This window comes from Artemia sp. Qi Xiang Cuo, chromosome 9 (genome assembly GCF_049724085.1).
Source record: "Artemia sp. Qi Xiang Cuo chromosome 9, ASM4972408v1, whole genome shotgun sequence".
Lineage (NCBI taxonomy): Eukaryota > Metazoa > Arthropoda > Branchiopoda > Anostraca > Artemiidae > Artemia > Artemia sp. Qi Xiang Cuo.
Window position 1 is genome coordinate 36,623,881 of NC_142802.1, and position 17,353 is coordinate 36,641,233.

Consider the following 17,353-nt stretch of genomic DNA (forward strand, 5'->3'; position numbering starts at 1 on the left):
TTCAAATGAACTTTGAAAAAATCAAGAGAATGTAACTGTGACAAGGTAAACCACAACAAAACACTACTGAAATATTCCAAGTCTTGCATTTCAATGAAAGAAATTCGAAATGAACTTTGAAAAATCAAGAAAATGTATCTGTGACAAGGTAAACCATGACAAAACAATACTGAAATATTCCAACTCGTGCATTTCAAAGAAAGAAATTCAAAATGAACTTTGAAAAATCAAGAAAATGTAACTGTGATAAGGTAAACCACAACAAAACACTACTGAAATTTTCCAACTCTCGCATTTCAACGAAAGAAATCCAAAATTAACTTTGCAAAATTAAGAAAATGTAACTGTGATAAGGTAAACCACAACAGAACACTACTGAAATATTACAACTATTTCATTTCAACGAAAGAAATACGAAATGAACTTTAAAAACTTAATAGAATGTAACTGTGACTAGGTAAACCATGACGAAAAACTATTGAAATATTCCAACTCTTTCATTTCATCGAAAGAAATCCAAAATGAACTTTGAAAAATTAAGAGAATGTAAGTAAGACAAGGTAAACCACAACAAAACATTACTGAAATATTCCAACTCTTGCATTTAAACGAAAGAAAACCAAAATGAACTTTGAAAAATCAAGAGAACGTAACTGTGACAAGGTAAACCACATCAAAACACTACTGAAATATTCCAACTCTTGCATTTCAACGAAAGAAAAACAAAATAACCTTCGAAAAATCAAGAGAATGTAACTGTGACAAGGTAAACCACAACAAAACGCTACTGAAATATTCAAACTCTTGCATTTCAACGAAAGAAATTCAAAATTAACTTTGAAAAATCAAGAGAATGTAAATGTGACATGGTAAACAATGACAAAACACTACTGAAATATTCCAACTCTTGCATTTCAACGAAAGAAATCCAAAATGAACTTTGAAAAATCAAGAGAATGTAACTGTGACAAGGTAAACCACGACAAAACACTACTGAAATATTCCAACTCTTGCATTTCAATGAAAGAAATTCAAATGAACTTGGAAAAATCAAGAGAATGTAACTGTGACAAGGTAAACCATGACAAAACACTATTGAAATATTCCAACTCTTGCATTTCAACGAAAGAAATTCAAAAAGCACTTTGAAAAATCAAGAAAATGTAACTGGTATAAGGTAAACCACATCAGAACACTGCTGAAATATTCCAACTCTTGCATTTCAACGATAGAAATTCAAAATGAACTTTGAAAAATTAAGAGAATTTAACTGTGACAAGGTAAAACCACAACAAAACACTACTGAAATATTCCAACTCTTGCATTTCAACGAAAGAAATTCAAAATGAACTTTGAAAAATCAAGAAAATGTAACTGTGATAAGGTAAATCACAACAAAACACTGCTGAAATATTCCAACTCTTGCATTTCAAATAAAGAAATTCAAAATGAACTATGAAAAATCAAGAAAATGTAACTGTGATAAGGTAAACCACAACAAAACACTACTGAAATATTCCAACTCTTGCATTTCATTGAAAGAAATCCCAAATGAACTTTGAAAAATTAAGAGAATGTAAGTGTGACAACTTAAACCACAACAAAACACTACAGAAATATTCCAACTCTTGCATTTCCTTGCATTGCAAGAAAACCAAAATGATCTTTGAAAAATCAAGAGAATGTAACTGTGACATGGTAAACCTTGACAAAACACAAGTGAAATATTCCAAATCTTGCATTTCAATGAAAGAAATTCAAAATGAACTTTGAAAAATCAAGAAAATGTAACTGTGACAAGGTAAACCACAATAAGACACTACTGAAATATTCCAACTCTAGCATTTCAACGAGAGAAATTCACAATGAACTTTGAAAAATTAAGAGAATGTAACTGTGACAAGGTAAACCACGACAAAACACTACTGAAATATTCCAACTCTTGCATTTCATCGAAAGAAATTCAAAATGAACTTTGAAAAATTAAGAGAATGTAACTGTGACAAGGTAAACCACAACAAAACACTACTGAAATATCCCAACTCTTGCATTTCAATGAAAGAAAAACCAAAATGAACTCTGAAAAATCAAGAGAATGTAACTGTGACAATGTAAACCACATCAAAACACTACTGAAATATTCCAAATCTTGCATTTCAATGAAAGAAATTCAAATGAACTTTGAAAAAATCAAGAGAATGTAACTGTGACAAGGTAAACCACAACAAAACACTACTGAAATATTCCAAGTCTTGCATTTCAACGGAAGAAAACCAAAATGAACTTTGAAAAATCAAGAGATTGTAACTGTGACAAGGTAAACCACATCAAAAAACTACTGAAATATTCCAACTCTTGCATTTCAACGAAAGAAATCCAAAATGAACTTTGAAAAATTAAGAGAATGTAACTGTGACAAGGTAAACAATGACAGAACGCTACTGAAATATTCTAACTCTTGCATTTCAACGAAAGAAATTCAAAATGAACTTTGAAAAATCAAGAGAATGTAACTGTCACAAGGTAAACCGCGACAAAACACTACTGAAATAATCCAACTCTTGCATTTCAATGAAAGAAATTCAAAATGAACTTTGAAAAATCAAGAGAATGTAACTGTGACAAGGTAAACCGCGACAAAACAGTACTGAAATATTCCAACTCTTGTATTTCAATGAAAGAAATTCAAAATGAACTTTGAAAAATTACGAAAATGTAACTGTGACAATGTAAACCACGACAAAACACTATTGAAATATTCCAACTCTTGCATTTCATCGAAAAAAATTCAAAATGAACTTTGAAAAATTAAGAGAATGTAACTGTGAAAAGGTAAACCACGACAAAACACTTCTGAAATATTCCAACTCTTGCATTTCAATGAAAGAAATTCAAAATGAACTTTGAAAAATTAAGAGAATTTAACTGTGTCAAGGTAAACCGCAACAAATCATTACTGAAATATTCCAACTCTTGCATTTCAAAAAAGGAAATTCAAGATTAGGATTGAAAAATCAAGATAATATAAATGAGAATTGGTAAACCAATACAAAACACTAGTGAAATACTCCAACTCTAGCTTTTCAACGAAAGAAGTTAAAAACTAACTTTGCAAAATCAAGAGACGGTAACTTTGACAAGGTAAACCACAACAAAACACTACTGAAATATTCCAACTCTTGCATTTTAACGAAAGAAATTCAAAATGAACTTTGAAAAATCAAGAAAATGTAACTGTGACAAGGTAAACCACAACAAAACACTACTGAAATATTCCAACTCTTGCATTTCAACGATAGAAATTCAAAATGAACTTTGAAAAATTAATAAAATGTAACTGTGTTAAGGTAAACCATAACAAAACACTACTGAAATATTCCAACTCTTGCATTTCAATGAATGAAATCCAAAATGAACTTTGAAAAATCAAGAGAATGTAACTGTGACATGGAAAACCACGACATGACACTACTGAAATAATCCAACTCTTGCATTTCAATGAAAGAAATTCAAAATGAACTTTGAAAAATCAAGAGAATGTAACTGTGAGAAGGTAAACCACGACAAAACATTACTGAAATATTCCAACTCTCGCATTTCAACGAAAGAAATTCAAAATGAGCTTTGAAAAAATAAGAGAATGTAACTGTGACAAGGTAAACCTCATCAAAACACTGCTGAAATATTCCAACTCTTGCACTTCAAGAAAATAAAACCAAAATGATCTTTGAAAAATCAAGAGAATGTAACTGTGACATGGTAAACCTTGACAAAACACAAGTGAAATATTCCAATTCTTGCATTTCAATGAAAGAAATTCAAAATGAACTTTGAAAAATCTAGAAAATGTAACTGTGACAAGGTAAACCACAACAAGACACTACTGAAATATTCCAACTCTAGCATTTCAACGAGAGAAATTCACAATGAACTTTGAAAAATTAAGAGAATGTAACTGTGACAAGGTAAACCATGACAAAACACTACTTAAATATTCCAACTCTTGAATTTCAAAGATAGAAATACAAAATGAACTTTGAAAAATTAAGAAAATGTAAGTTTGACAAGGTAAACTACGACAAAACACTACTGAAATATTCCAACTCTTGCATTTCAATGAAAGAAAAACCAAAATGAACTGTGAAAAATCAAGAGAATGTAACTGTGACAATGTAAACCACATCAAAACACTATTGAAATATTCCAAATCTTGCATTTCAATGAAAGAAATTCAAATGAACTTTGAAAAAATCAAGAGAATGTAACTGTGACAAGGTAAACCACAACATAACACTACTGAAATATTCCAACTCTTGCATTTCAATGAAAGAAATTCGAAATAAACTTTGAAAAATCAAGAAAATGTATCTGTGACAAGGTAAACCATGACAAAACACTACTGAAATATTCCAACTCTTGCATTTCAACGAAAGAAATTCAAAATGAACTTTGAAAAAGAAAGAGAATGTAACTGTGACAAGGTAAACCAGGACAAAACACTACTGAAATATTCCAACTCTTGCATTTCAACGAAAGAAATTCAAAATGAACTATGCAAAATCAAGAAAATGTAACTGTGATAAGGTAAACCACAACAAAACACTACTGAAATATTCCAACTCTTGCATTTCAACGAAAGAAATTCAATATGAACTTTGAAAAATCAAGATAATTTAACTGTGATAAGGTAAACCACGTCAGAACACTACTGAAACATTCCAACTCTTGCATTTAAATGAAAGAAAATCAAAATGAACTTTGAAAACTTAAGAGAACGTAACTGTGACAAGGTAAACAACGTCGAAACACTATTTAAATATTGCAATTCTTGCATTTCATCGAAAGAAATCCAAAATGAACTTTGAAAAATTAAGATAATGTAAGTATGACAAGTTAAACAACAAAAAAACAATACTGAAATATTGCAACTCTTGAATTTCAACTAAAGAAAACCAAAATGAACTTTGAAAAATCAAGAGAACGTAACTGTGACAAGGTAAACCATCTGAAAACAATACTGAAATATTCCAACTCTTGCATTTCAACGAAAATGATCTTTGAAAAATCACGAGAATGTAACTGTGACAAGGTAAACCACGACAAAACAATACTGAAATATTCCAACTCTTGCATTTCAACGAAAGAAATACAAAATGAACTTTGAAAAATCAAGAGAATATAACTGTGACATGGTGAACAATGACAGAACACTACTGAAATATTCCAACTCTTGCATTTCAACGAAAGAAATTCAAAATGAACTTTGAAAAATCAAGAGAATGTAACTGTGACAAGGTAAACCGCGACAAAACACTACTGAAATAATCCAACTCTTGCATTTCAATGAGTAAAATTCAAAATGAACTTTGAAAAATCAAGAAAATGTAACTGTGACAAGGTAAACCGCGACAAAACACTACTGAAATATTCCAACTCTTGCATTTCAATGAAAGAGTTGCATTTCAATAAGAGAGTGTAACTGTGACAAGGTAAACCGCAACAAAACACTACTGAAATATTCCAACTCTTGCATTTCAACGAAAGAAATTCAAGATGAACTTTGAAAAATCAAGAGAATGTAACTGTGAGATGGTAAACCATGACAAAACCCTAGTGAAATATTCCAACTTTTGCATTTCAATGAAAGAAATTCAGAATGAACTTTGAAAAATCAAGAGAATGTAACTATGAAAAGGTAAACCACAACAAAACACTACTGAAATGTTCCAACTCTTGCATTTCAATGAAAGAAACCCAAAATGAAGTTTGAAAAATCAAGAAAATATAACTGTGACAAGGTAAACCACAATAAAACACTACTGAAATATTCCAACTCTTGCATTTCAACGATAGAAATTAAAAAAAAACTTTGAAAAATTAATAGAATGTAACTGTGTTAAGGTAAACCATAACAAAACACTACTGAAATATTCCAACTCTTGCATTTCAATGAAAGAAATCCAAAATGAACTTTGAAAAATCAAGAGAATGTAACTGTGACATGGAAAACCACGACATGAACTTTGAACTTTGAAAAATCAAGAAAATGTAACTGTGATAAGGTAAACCACAACAAAACACTACTGAAATATTCCAACTCTTACATTTCAACGAAAGAAATTCAAAATGAACTTTGAAAAATTAAGAGAATGTAACTATGACATGGTAAACCATGACAAAACACTACTGAAATATTCCAACTCTTGCATTTCGTCGAAAGAAATCCAAAATGAACTTTGAAAAAATAAGAGAATGTAAGTGTGACAAGGTAAACCACAACAAAACACTACTGAAATATTCCAACTCTTGCATTTCAACGAAATAAATCCAAAATGAACTTTGAATAATCAAGATAATGTTACTCTGAAAATGTAATCCACAACAAAACACTACTGAAATAGTCCAACACTTGCATTTCAACGAAACGAATCCAAAGTGAACTTTGAAAATTTAACAAAATGTAACTGTGACAAGTTAAATCGTGACAAAACAGTACTGAAATTTTCCAAATTTTGCATTTCAACGAAAGAAATCATAAATGAACTTTGAAAAATCAAGAGAATATAACTGTGACATGGTAAACAATGACAGAACACTACTGAAATATTCCAACTCTTGCATTTCAACGAAAGAAATTCAAAATTAACTTTGAAAAATTAATAGAATGTAACTGTGTTAAGGTAAACCATAACAAAACACTACTGAAATATTCCAACTCTTGCATTTCAATGAATGAAATTCAAAATGAACTTTGAAAAATCAAGAGAATGTAACCGTGACATGGAAAACCACGACATGAACTTTGAACTTTGAAAAATCAAGAAAATGTAACTGTAATAAGGTAAACCACAACAAACGACTACTGAAATATTTCAACTCTTACATATCAACGAAAGTTCAAAATGAACTTTGAAAAATTAATAGAATGTAACTATGACATGGTAAACCATGACAAAACACTACTGAAATATTCCAACTCTTGCATTTCATCGAAAGAAATCCAAAATGAACTTTGAAAAAATAAGAGAATGTAAGTGTGACAAGGTAAACCACAACAAAACACTACTGAAATATTCCAACTCTTGCATTTCAACGGAAGAAAACCAAAATGAACTTTGAAAAATCAAGAGATTGTAACTGTGACAAGGTAAACCACATCAAAACACTACTGAAATGTTCCAACTCTTGCATTTCAACAAAAGAAATCCAAAATGAACTTTGAAAATTTAAGAGAATTTAACTGTGACAAGGTAAACCATGACAAAACACTACTGAAATATTCCAACTCTTGCATTTCAACGAAAGAAATCATAAATGAACTTTGAAAAATCAAGAGAATATAACTGTGACATGGTAAACAATGACAGAACACTACTGAAATATTCCAACTCTTGCATTTCAACGAAAGAAATTCAAAATAGACTTTGAAAAATCAAGAGAATGTAACTGTGACAAGGTAAACCGCGACAAAACACTACTGAAATAATCCAACTCTTGCATTTCAATGAAAGAAATTCAAAATGAACTTTGAAAAATCAAGAGAATGTAACTGTGACAAGGTAAACCGCGACAAAACACTACTGAAATATTCCAACTCTTGCATTTCAATGAAAGAAATTCAAATGAACTTTGAAAAATAAAGAGAATGTAACTGTCAAAATGTATACCATGACAAAACACTACTGAAATATTCCAACTCTTGCATTTCAACGAAAGAAATTCAAAATGCACTTGGAAAAATCAAGAAAATGTAACTGTTATAAGGTAAACCACAACAAAACACTACTGAAATATTCCAACTCTTGCGTTTCAACTAAAGAAATTCAAAATGAACTTTGAAAAATCAAGAGAATGTAACTGTGAAAAGGTAAACCACAGCAGAACAATATTAAAATTTTCCAACTCTTTTATTTGAATGAAAGAAATTGAAAATCAACTTTACAAAATCAAGAAAATGTAACTGTGATAAGCTAAACCACATCAAAACACTGATTATATATTCCAACTCTTGCGTATAATCGAAAGTTTAAAATGAACTTTGAAAAATCAAGAAAATGTAACTGTGATAAGGTAAACCGCAACGAAACACTACTGAAATATTCCAACTCTTGCATTTCAACGAAAGAAAATCAAAATGAACTTTGAAAAATCAAGAAAATGTAACTGTGACAAGGTAAACCATGACAAAACACTACTGAAATATTCCAACTCTTGCATTTCAACGAAATAAATCCAAAATGATCTTTGAAAAATTAAGAGAATGTAAGTGTGACAAGGTAAACCACAACAAAACACAACTGAAATATTCCAACTCTTGTATTTCAACGGAAGAAAACCAAAATAAACTTTGAAAAATCAAGAGAATGTAACTGTGACAAGGTAAACCACATCAAAACACTACTGAAATATTCCAACTCTTGCATTTCAATGAAAGAAATCCAAAATGAACTTTGAAAAATTAAGAGAATGTATCTGTGACAAGGTAAACCATGACAAAGCACTATTGAAATATTCCAACTCTTGCATTTCATCGAAAGAAATCCAAAATGAACTTTGAAAAATTAAGAGAATGTAACTGTGACAAGGTAATCATGAAAAAACACTACTGAAATATTCCAACTCTTGCATTTCATCGAAAGAAATCCAAATGAGCTTTGAAAAATCAAGAGAATGTAACCGTGACATGGTAAACCATGACAACCCCCTAATGGTGGGAGGGTGAGCCAAACGTTGGGGGACGGGGTCCTTTTGGCTCAAAATGCGCAAATTAAAAAGTATTAAAAAATGGGGAGGGGGCTCTTTGGGGACCCGGTAGGGCCTTTGGGGGTCCGGGAGGTCCTGGGGGGGCCGGGTGGTCCTTTGGGAGCCCGGGAGACCTTTGGGGCCGGGGGGTTCCTTCGGTGTTGGGGTAGGGGGATCGGGGCCCTTTGGGGTTGGGGTATGGGGATCGGGGCCCTTTGGGGTTGGGGTAGAGGACCTCACAACACTGTTCAAATGGAACTTGTGTATTATAACGATCACAGAGTTTCATCCTCAAATCCTCTTCTAAAACATCTTTAAAATCATCTTTTAAAATGTCTCTAACTATTTCGCCGAAATAATTCCCTAAAATGTCTAAAACGGTTTCGCCCAAATAAGCCATAAACGTAATTTCTGCGTGTTCCTTTTGTTTTTGACATCCCTGCGCTGTCACATTTGAAATTACTGGGAAACCCTTTCCTTCGTTAATCTCTTCATCTCTAAGATCAAAACATTCGCCGGGACATAATTCCCCTTTCGTGAATCAATAATTCCCCTTGACATCATCTGTCAGACATTAATAAACTTCACCCGGAAACAATTCTCCTGAACAAACTCCAAAGACATTAATCAACCTTGACGTCATCTGTCAGACATTAATAAACTTCACCCGGAAACAGTTCTCCAAGAAACATCCATCAAAGTTAGAAAATTCCTGTTTTTTCATTCTCACTGACAAAAACCATAAAACAGACATAAATTGATGTTGACATCCATGAAAAACATCAAATAAATTGACCAACACACATAACCATCCAAGAAACATCCATCAATGTGAGAAAAATTCTGTTTTTCAAGTGAGAAAAATCCTGTTTTTTCATTCTCAGTGAGAAAAACCATAAATTATGTACTGTCAACGTTAAACTAAATTGTAGATGGCAGCAGGGGTGAGCAATCGGAGTCAATAAGGGGGTTCTACTCGTGTTCACATGCCGGTGTGCCCTGCTCAATGTGCGTTAGAGGGGCCTTCTTCCTCCTCCACCTGTATTTATGACCCCCGGGCGAGGGTACCCTAGTTTCAATTATGGACCCCCATGGGCTAGGTCTCCCCTTGGTCCGCGCCTCCCTTTATGGAGGTACCCTACATATTTGTAAGACATTCCCCTATCCGTAACTTGGGGACGCGCTGAGTGGCCTGGGGAGGGCCCCTACTGAGAAGATGACTCAGTAGGTACTCAGAGATAGATAATCTATATCAAAGTATAGATAATGGATGCCTAAATAAAGATTTGAAAGCGGATATTATTAGATCTTGAAGCACTTTCTATTGAGTATTCAATAGGGCAAAAATAAAGCTAAAGCCTTTTGAGGTTAAGGGGGGAGGACAGCTCTGTTCTTACTTCTGGTAAACCCTTTTCGATTTAGATTTGACTTGGTTATCCATTTTCATTATGTTTGTTTTAGGTTTCGGTATTCATAATGACTTCTGTTAGTTTTAGACTTCGACTTAATTATAGATTTTCATTTCTTAACATTTTGCTTTGTTTTATTTATTAATAGTATGCTTGTGTGTCTTAAGTCTTACTTATTATATGGCTTCACTTCTACTAGTTTTAAGTTTCTATTTCCCTCCTTCTTTTTCTTTGTAAATTTTGTTTTGAAAATCAATATCTTTGAAATCGTAATCACGCTCAATTCTAACTTTATAACTTTAATCAAATTTTAATTAAATGGGGAGTTTAAGGAATACCATCTCGGTCCAGATAATTCTCGAATCGTCTTGTACGAGAATCAATGTATGCGAATAGGATATCAAATCAGTACAAGTGCCCACAGTACGCAAATAGCACTATGCGAAATATGGGTTTTGAATAATTGATGTTACTATAAATTGTTTATGCATGCTTAATATGTATAAATCCATGCGCTTTTGTTATTTTGTTGTGGCTTATGATTTTAAGCCTATCGCCATTAGCGATAGACCTAATCTAATAGGCCTAATTCCTTCTTTCTTTTGATCAATCTTGTTTGGAAGACTAACTTGGTTTAATGAAAAGATTTTAAGGTAATGAGGACAATCTGAGTACTCCGCAAGACATACCAGGAACTAAGTTTTCTTCTTTTTGTTTTGCTTCTTCTGACTCTCTTCTTTCTTTTTTTGTCATCTTTCCACAATTCAGACTAAGGTTTTGAAACAAAGCTAAACAATTAAAATATATACTAGTTCACTTCTAAAATGTCAATCAAAATGGTTTCCCATGCCAAAGGTTTGGGATTAAAATTTCCGCTTCCTTTTCTGTGTCGGCAAAAGCCTTTTCAAATTATGCGACTATTACCATTTAAAATTTTCAATAAATAAGAACTGTTGGGGTTCCACCCCTGTTTCTTTTCCTTTCAGATAAATGACCTGTTTTCGTTTTATTAATTGCATTTGCTTATAGTATAATTTCAAGGACAGGTTAAATTCCGTTACTAAGCGATAGTGGTTTTGCAATAAGTAAGTTTTGAACTAAGTTCTATTTTCGCACTTCCTGGTTTTGGGAGTCATTGAAAGATAAATCTAAGAGGTATAATTGGGTTTGAATGGGGATGTAGCTGATTGGCTGGGCCAAGTGACGGTCCACCCCTACGGAAAGTGCTGTAAAGATTATTATTATTTTTTTAGTCTGCGTTTTGACCCCATTCGGGGATATATATATTTTTTTGGTACTATTGTGACCTTTTGGAAGAATGCAAGTAAGGTATTTTCTACAAACTGTGTACTAGTTTCCGTAACCCAGGCAGGGTAGGAATAGAGCTATGAGGTACCGTCATTATTATATTGACAGGGAGGTTTGCTACCTCCAAGGAGAGAGTTAAGAGATTTTTTAGCCATAACCCAAGGCGGGTACGTTTGGCTTTAGAAAGTGGCCATTTGACCACTCGATTACGTTATCATACCTTGGGACAGGGTATATTGTAACTCGGGTAGTACCAAATCCGATATTTGCAGAACCGTTGGGGTAAGATTGGGAATCCCACTAACATTTGGGGCGACAAGGGGTTCTCCCTTTCGAGTAAGTGGCATAGCAACCTTTTTGCGCCATTTTTGCATCAATAAGTGGCGACACCCGTAGCTTAAACCCCAATAAGAACCATACCAAAATTTGCTTTGAAGTGAAAACATCGTTAAAAATTAGTTGACTGACGGTATTTATATATTAGTGAAGCTTCTTCTCAATTCACTGAATTTTGCCAGATATTTTTATGAATTCACTTTTAAAATTATTGATGTTTAAAATATTTAAATTATTATGCTAAACTTACTAACTTTACTTTTTATTAGCTACTTACGGATGCAAGATGGAAGTTCTGTAGGAGTCCAAGAACCGTCTGCTTGACAATATCTATTTGAGCGTCCAACAAGATCAAATCCTGGCTCACAAACATAAGTAATACGGCAACTAAAGGTGTAGCAGTCTCCTTCATGGGTCCCATGCAGAATGTCTGGAGCAGAACCACAAGAAACAGCTGAGAAATAAAACAGTGTTGAATCTATTTTTTCCAAAATACTAATTTATATAAAGTAAGTTTGTACTTTTGCTTAGAAATAAAGGCAATCCCCATATATGGAAATTCTACATTTACTTTTAGTAAAGTTAAAAAACATAAGAAAATAAAGCGACATCAGCTTCGTCAGCAATTTTTTGAGAACCTTTGCTATTATTTACTTTTTTTACATAGACAAAAAAAAACAATAATCAAAGTATTTTAAAGGTAATAGAACGTATCAGAATACATTAAGGCCAAATCTGTCTTCCAACAAGTTTTACCTTTATTTGCAGTTAATTTTACGCTTATTTAATGATGTAAGAATTAACTGACATGAATAAACCGTCAGTGCAAAAAATTAAACATCCAAAGTCCTTTTGCTTTGGCCAAGACTAAATGAAAAGCATTAATTCCTTCGAAAAAAGAAGTGACGATAAAATTAAAAACAAATCTGAATAACTATTTAACGATTTAACATATAGAAAAGCCAGCCTACGCCTACACCCACATCACGATATGCAATTGTCAGTATGCACCTATATTATTTCTATTGTCGGTTTTCAAACACCTCCCAAAAATTATTTTTGTTTGAAAGATAAGAATGCCATAAATTGGTTATGTCTTCAAATGACAAATCCAACAGCTCCAACAATAAATTTGCTCCAAATGTACAGCTTTTTGTTTCAACTGGGAAGTAATTTAGGATAGTCTTTCTTTTTGTTTCAGCAACATGTTCCTGAAACAGATAATATTAATAAAATACAAGTAATTAACCTAGATGCAGTATGAATCACTTTGCCCTCTAAAACTGTTTTTCTTTTGTTTAATATTGTTTTTCAGCAAAACGGAGTCTTTCCATTTTAACCGCATGATCATATTTGTGTAGACAATGAAAGACAAGTTTAGAAACAAAGCGAGTATGTTTAAATGAAAATGCTGCATCTCCTTCTCAAATTATTTGGTTTACCATAATTGTTCCAGTCATCAGTCATTATAATCAATATTATTTGTCAGGGTACTGTTAGTTTTTATATCAACTTATTATATTGTGACAGGCATTTTTTCTGCCATTCAAATTGGGTAGTTAATTTCGTAGTTGTCACAATTTCAAACCGTCGCCCGTTCTTTTTTTATGGGATATTTCAAACAGTATTCTTTCGTGGAAGTTCATTTTTTGCTATGAAACCACTCATATAGGCGACTTGATAGCACCTTGTTTGTTCTGTCAGGTGTAAAGAAACGAGAGAAGAAATATTCTTTTATAGGCTGCTTTGTATGCAGAATAGTAAATTTTCGTTTATTCAATATTCAAAGCTTAAACAAGATTCATGAGCGTATAGAGACTATTTTTTTCAAAACAAGAAGAGTGAGAACAAGACATTTTCCAAGAATTACCCTGATGTCACAAAAGGCTCAAAAACGTCATGCTTCTGCTTAAAATACTAAATTTGAGGTTTCAATTATTTAACAGGGCATGAAAAATCCAAGAATTCTTAATTAAAATTACCGCTTGAAATCAGGATTCTTTTGTGATGATTTTATGAGTTTTAGTATAAGTGACTTTATTTCGTTTTTGATAAAAAGCAAAAACGAACAAGTTAGAGCAGCACAAGAATGTGTTATCACTTACTATAATTTCTTATCCTCTTAAAAATCTGTAGTTTAAACCAATGTGTCATAAGAATACTATTTTTTTTTCAGAAGAGATATAGAATTATATGAAAAAAACCTGTTCTGTCAAATGATGCTCATATGCAACACTGCTTAGGTTCAATCTCAAAGATGTTTTGCCAGCATTACGTACTGTCCCCTTCCAACACGCCTAGACAAGTTTGACAACCTGTTTAGTTCAACACTCCAATCCACATTCTCTGAAAATTTTAGTTGAATGTCTTTAGCCTGTTTAGAGACTAAGTGTCACACATGCCTCACTCTCCTCATAACAAATACTATGTGTAAACAACGGGCGAACTGCATAACTTGCAGCCTTTGTACCAGGGACTGTGGAAGAGGTAGGGGGGGGTTGACTTCCCCAGAGGCATAGTTACTGAACCTTTCAACTATGCTGAACAAAATCGCTTAGAATCTTGAAATTTGGATTGAATATCTTTGGGGGAAAGGGAGCGTGGGAGGAACGCATTTTCAATAGATATTCGTTTCATTGAAAATGTTATGTGTCTTGAACAGTCCTTGGAAAGAACTAGTAAATATAAACTGAATATTTGAGAAATGATGGTACTAATTGCTGAAAATTCAGCAATTCAAGACTTTATTTAAATGAAATTTTTACTTTTCAATATTTTAATTGTAAAAGAATATCTTTTTAACATAATTCGTCTTCAGTAAAGTTAAAATCACGCAGTAGACCTTAGACTTCGACAGTTAAGGGAAGAGAAAGAATCAAGCATCCAAACTCCTCTTTGTAGCAATTTTTGTTCGTTTTAAGTTTGACTTGAATGCTAAATTGATTTTTTTGCCTTTAAGAGATTTATTTATTCATTTATATTACTACCTGGTATTTCTATCTCTGCTATGATTGTTTATTTAATTTTCGTTATTGGTTTCATTTATTCTTTAATAGTAACAATAAATAAAAGTTCAAATAGGGATAAAATCCTTTTAATAGACAGTGTTTCACAAATAGTGATAGAAATTCCCAAAATATACCAGATATTTTTGTCTCATATGCAGTGACCGCCATCAGTAGTAAGAGTAATGATGTATATATATATATAAAAACCTAGTTACATAAACAGAGTAAAAATATATATATATATATATATATATATATATATATATATATATATATATATATATATATATATATATATATATATATATATATATATATATATATATATATATATATATAGAGAGAGAGAGAGAGAGAGAGAGAGAGAGAGAGAGAGAGAGAGAGAGAGAGAGAGAGAGAGAGAGAGAGAGAGAGAGAGAGAGAGAGAGAGAGGGGGGGGGGGAGAGAGTGAGAGAGAGAGAAAGAGAGAGCGACAGAGAGAGAGAGTAGATGTATGTACTCTCCTATACAGAATGAAATTCTAGTATACTATAATATACAGAATATTATAATAACAGGAGAGAATATAATTTCAGTGATTATACTCACGTTCACAATTAATATCTGGGCCAAACCACCTAGCAGTACCATTAAAGTGTAGACATTTTGCCACAGCAAAACCTTTTGTAGAATACCCAGGGTAGCACTGATATCGAAGCTCCGTTTCAATACTGTAAAAATGCTGATCTCCTGGGCCGTCGTGGCGTGCATGGGGTATTAAAGGAGGATCAGAGCATTGTGCTAAGGATAAAAGAATTGTCAGAGATTAGTTTCCGTGAATCCCTGTTTCTTTGGGCGAAGTTGAAAAGCATTATAAATTTCGTATCGCTATCTCTTTTTGTAAGTCTAACTTCTACCTAGAATTAAAAGTTTGGACCATTTGAGAGTCATTATCCCTCAGCTGATAAAACTCCTAGGAGATGGAGTGATTAATCATAAAATTACTCACACATACATCGAAGATTCACAAAAAAAGGAAAAAAGTCGGATTCATAGTGGTTTTACTTAATCTAAAATTGTGTGTCACAACGTTAAAATCATTGAAGCTAAGTGTCGAGATTCCTATTCTTTACATCAGCGACGTCAGAGATGGTGATATCCCTTTGTCTTTGGGAGAGATCCGCTAGCATGTCCTCTTCACGGCAGGATCATTACAAATATTAAGGTAATTGTAACAAGGGGTATTATTTGAATAACTAAAATATTTTCAGAAAGGGCAACTTCGGATGCTCCAATATATTTTTAGACACCACAAGATTTAGACGCATAGAGTACCAGATTCAAGAAAGCCGGGTGCTCTTGCAAGGTAATACACTCTAACACAGGCAACCTATGTTTGGTTTCAGGGACTGACCGGAGTTTTGCGTTTAAACTTGTGCAAACCTTACAGGATAGTTTTCTGTACCAGCATGTTGTTGATCCCACAAGACTTAAAAGTGATTCCACTCCCCATGTACAAGATTTGGGGATCAGAAAATCTCCAGATGAAATAGTAGACCTTAAGATGCTGCCACCTCTAGTTAAAAGCGACCATTTAGTTATGTCTCTATCAACGAATGTAAGTGCAGCGGTGAACTCTGGTTTTAAAATTTATTATAATTACAGAAAGGGTCATTAAGATGAAACTCAAGACTTTATCCGTTCCGTTTCTGTTGTTGAGGAGCTTCAGTCTAGAAATGCAGATGTGGATGTTGCGTTTGAGTCTATCCGAGAGGTTATAAAAGGAGCATGTGATAGGTTCATTCCACGTTATTACATAAAAGAAGGTTCAAGAAAAGAAGACGACTGCCAAAAATTATACTTGACGCTATTAGTGATAAAAAAAAAACAAAGGAGACGGTAAATGTTGGAAAAAAAACGATGACTCGTGGTGCGGGTGTAAAAGGGCTGGGAATCACGCCACTCGATCTCTACGCGTTAACCGGGAATCACTTGAATCATAAATTATTACTAACATTCTAGGGTGTCCCAAGAAGTTTTGGAAGTATGTTTGTAGAAAAAGGCTGACTCCTCGACTGATTCGTGAATTTGTGATGATCCTGCTACTAGTGAATTAATAAGCGATGATCAGACAAAGGCTGATATGTTGAATCAAGTTTTTTCATCAGTTTTTTTTTTAAATCCGAATGACATTGAAGCATGCAGTCCACCCCATTTTACCGAATTTGTTTCTGCAGATAAACTGCCCTTCGATGACTCTGATATTTCTTCAGAGCAGGTCTTAAAAATTCTCCATGACCTTTCTGTTAATAAAGCTTCAGATGTAGATGATATTTCCAAAACTTTTATTCGGAAGACAGCCACGCGTTTAGCTGAATCTCTTGCTTTTTTTTAACTGTTGTCTATTAAGTTGTAAATGCCCTTTAGCGTGGAAAAGAGCGGCCGTAAAGCCATTCAACAACAGAGAATCTAAGTCCCAATTTGCAAATTATCGTGCAATTTCAAACATCTAATTTTTTTTTAGTGTTCTTGAAAAGATTGTAGTATATCGGGCAGAGGATAACTTCAACC

At 33.0% G+C, this 17,353-nt stretch overlaps 1 protein-coding gene across 2 annotated transcripts in view; it reads right to left on the reverse strand.

Moving 5' to 3' along the window:
• Hasp (Hig-anchoring scaffold protein) overlaps positions 1 to 17,353 on the reverse strand; it is a 359,559-nt gene that overhangs the window by 221,109 nt on the left and 121,097 nt on the right. For both annotated transcript variants that reach the window (XM_089094509.1, XM_089094508.1), the window contains exons 5-6: positions 15,392 to 15,583; positions 12,073 to 12,249 (exon numbers count right to left, since the gene is read on the reverse strand). In XM_089094509.1, the coding sequence (XP_088950635.1) occupies positions 12,073 to 12,249; positions 15,392 to 15,583 (369 nt within the window). The remainder of the gene's footprint in view (positions 1 to 12,072; positions 12,250 to 15,391; positions 15,584 to 17,353) is intronic.